The sequence below is a fragment of the Triticum urartu genome, chromosome 7A (genome assembly GCF_056163025.1).
Source record: "Triticum urartu cultivar PI428250 chromosome 7A, HENAU_Tu73, whole genome shotgun sequence".
NCBI lineage: Eukaryota > Viridiplantae > Streptophyta > Magnoliopsida > Poales > Poaceae > Triticum > Triticum urartu.
In genome coordinates, this window is record NC_141879.1 from 52,608,662 (window position 1) to 52,611,274 (window position 2,613).

The 2,613-nt window shown below is 61.8% G+C and overlaps 1 protein-coding gene across 1 annotated transcript; it reads right to left on the bottom strand.

Moving 5' to 3' along the window:
* Positions 1–874: 874 nt before the first annotated feature.
* Positions 875–1,672, bottom strand: LOC147957636 (uncharacterized). The gene has a single exon (XM_087531795.1). It carries the CDS (start codon positions 1,670–1,672, stop codon positions 875–877), a length of 798 nt encoding a protein of 265 aa, XP_087387921.1.
* Between the last annotated feature and the right edge of the window lie 941 nt (positions 1,673–2,613).

A 2,613-nucleotide genomic window follows, 5' to 3' on the forward strand; every position in this document is an offset into this window, starting at 1 on the left:
TGCAACGGCCGGAGAGAAAAGCACTCTGACTTGAAGAGATGAGCTCATTGAGGTGGGGAGCGAGCCGCAGGGAAAGCGCCATGGCGACGAGCTTGGTGACGAGATGAATTAGGCTTATGGGTCGATAGTCACACAAGGCGGCCGCGTCGGCGCGCTTGCGCAGCAGGGTAATGAATGCCTCGTTCAGACAGTGGAAGCCTTGCCCGTTCATGTGGTAGAGCTTGTCGAAAGTTTCCATGAAGTCGCTCTTGACCACGTCCCAGGAAGAGCGTAGGAATTCGGCTGAGAAGCCATCCGGACCGGGGGATTTGCCTGTGAGTAGCTGCTTGACGGCGTGCCATACCTCGTCATCGGAGAAGGGCAGCTCGAGCGAGGAGAGGTCGAAGGATTTGGGATCGATCGCATCCAGGTCCAAGGAGAACTCACGTGGGTCGGTGGCGCCGATGATATTCGAGAAGTGGTGGAAGGCGGTCTCGACCATTGCATCCTCATCATAGGTGGTGCTGTCACCGTGGCGGAGCGAGAGGATGCGGGTGCGCTGTTTCCGGTGCGAGGCCTGGATGCGCAAAAAGGCCGAGGAGGCCTCACCGTCGCGGAGCCAAGCAAGGCGAACACGCTGGTGAAGGATGGTGCGTTCCAAGGAGGCCAACCCAAGGTAGGCACCCTTGAGCCGTCGGCGGAGCCAAGCTTCCTGGGCGGAGAGAGGCCGGAGGTCTTGTGCCGTGTCGAGGTGAGCGATGAGTTCCCGGGCGACCATGAGTTGCAGGGAGACGTCGCCAATGGACTTGGCACTCCAGCTCTGCAGCCGCCGAGCCATGATCCGAAGGTGATCAAAGATGCGGCGAAAAGGATCGGGGTCAGGCTGCACGGAGGACTAGGCGTCCGAAACGACTTGCTGGAAGCCTTGCATCTTCGGCCAAAATTTCTTGAAACGAAAGCGGCGCGGCCCTGGAGAACGTGGCGTGCAGTCGACCACAAGCGGGCAATGATCCGAGGCCGCGGAGGACAGGCATCGAAGAAGGCAGCTCGGGTGGGCAGATTCCCAGGAGGAGGTGCAGAGGACACGATCTATGCGGACCGGGGTGGGGTTGTCGCGCTCGCTAGACCACGTGTAGCGCCTGCCGTGAAGGTACATGTCACGCAGCTCCATGTCGGCCATGAAGCGGCGAAAACGCCTAATGAGACGCATGTTGAGCCGGGCATTGTTCTTGTCAGCCGCGGCCGCGATCATGTTGAAGTCGCCACCGATAATCCAAGGGCCAGCGCAGAGGGCACGAACGTCCTGGAGATCTTGCAGGAAGGTGAGCTTGTCGGCGTCCGATTGCAATCCGTACACCCCCATGAGCCACCAAGGGCAATCACCGGCCAGCGAAGAAACCGTGGCGGTGCTGTGGTGCGTGCCGTAGATCGGGTTGGAAACCACGATCTCAGAGCTTCGCCAAGCGAGAAGGATGCCACCGCACGTGCTCACCGCGGGCAAGAAGAAGAAGGCATCGAAGGCCGGGCCTAGGGTCTCCGAGGCGAGAGTGGGTGTGACGAGCTCGAGTTTGGTTTCTTGCAAACAAATGGCGGCGGGAGGGTCCGAGGAGATAACACTGTGGACGGCGGCGCGCTTGGCACCAGAGTTGAGGCCGCGGACATTCCAGAATATAATCTTAGGGTTGCACTCCATATGACAAGACTTGAATCCCAGGGAGAGACTAGCGCTAGGACGGACTAAGCAGCCGCAATGCCCGGCGAAGATGGAGCAAGAGTGGGCAGCACGCCATCCACGGGGACATCCCACCCGTAGAAATCGGCGAAGGCTTGCAGGACGTCCGGGGCGAGAGGCCTTTCAAACAACTTGGCGTACTTATCCAGCGCCACAGGATCAACGGGTTCATAATCATGGAGGAGGCCCAGACGTTGGAGTAGCACCCTCTTGGCCTTCATCTCAGAGTCTAGGCCACGGTCAGCTTGGGCAATTCGGTGGCTCCTGCGTGGGGTGAAGTTGGGTGGAATTTCATGCCTATGACGACGAGGCGGGGGCTGCAGCACCGGGTTCAGTCCGCGTTGCACGGAGAGGACAAAAGCATCCAGGGCATCGTGCGTCGCCGTCGAGCCAGCCGGGGCCGCAGCAGGGACGTGGCCAAGTTCTTGCATGGCCTGCATGGGAATCAAGGCCAAGGATTCGTCCACCGGGCGCGAAGTGGAGGGGCCCGCCTCGGGGCGTGGAGTGGAGGGGCCCGCCTCGAGGGCGCCGATGGAGCCAGTGGAGCCGCAGACCTGGGACCCCACCCGCTGAGCAGGAATAGGAGTTATGGTTGGCTGTAGCAGCGCGGTCAGAGCAGGGGTGGCGGGGTCCGAGACGAGCATGCCGGAGGGGGTCACGGCTGTCGGAGAGTAGACCAGAGGCTGCAGGGCAGCCCCGGCAGGGCCAGCAAACGTGGGTTGACTAAGGGCAAACTGCCCGTTGTCCACCATGGCCTGGGGAAGCGGACTCTCATTGGCCGCGAGCAGGCCAGAGGCCTCCAGAGCGGCAACCGGGCGGGTGGGACCTGCCGAGGGAGGCCGGTCCATGCACGCAGGCGGGCCCGCAAGCTGGGAAGCCTCCAAAAACGTGGCAGGCGCAGA

Bases quoted from the DNA above. Each gene is read 5' to 3' on its own strand.
- LOC147957636 (XM_087531795.1), bottom strand. From the start codon at position 1,672: ATGGAGTGCAACCCTAAGATTATATTCTGGAATGTCCGCGGCCTCAAC.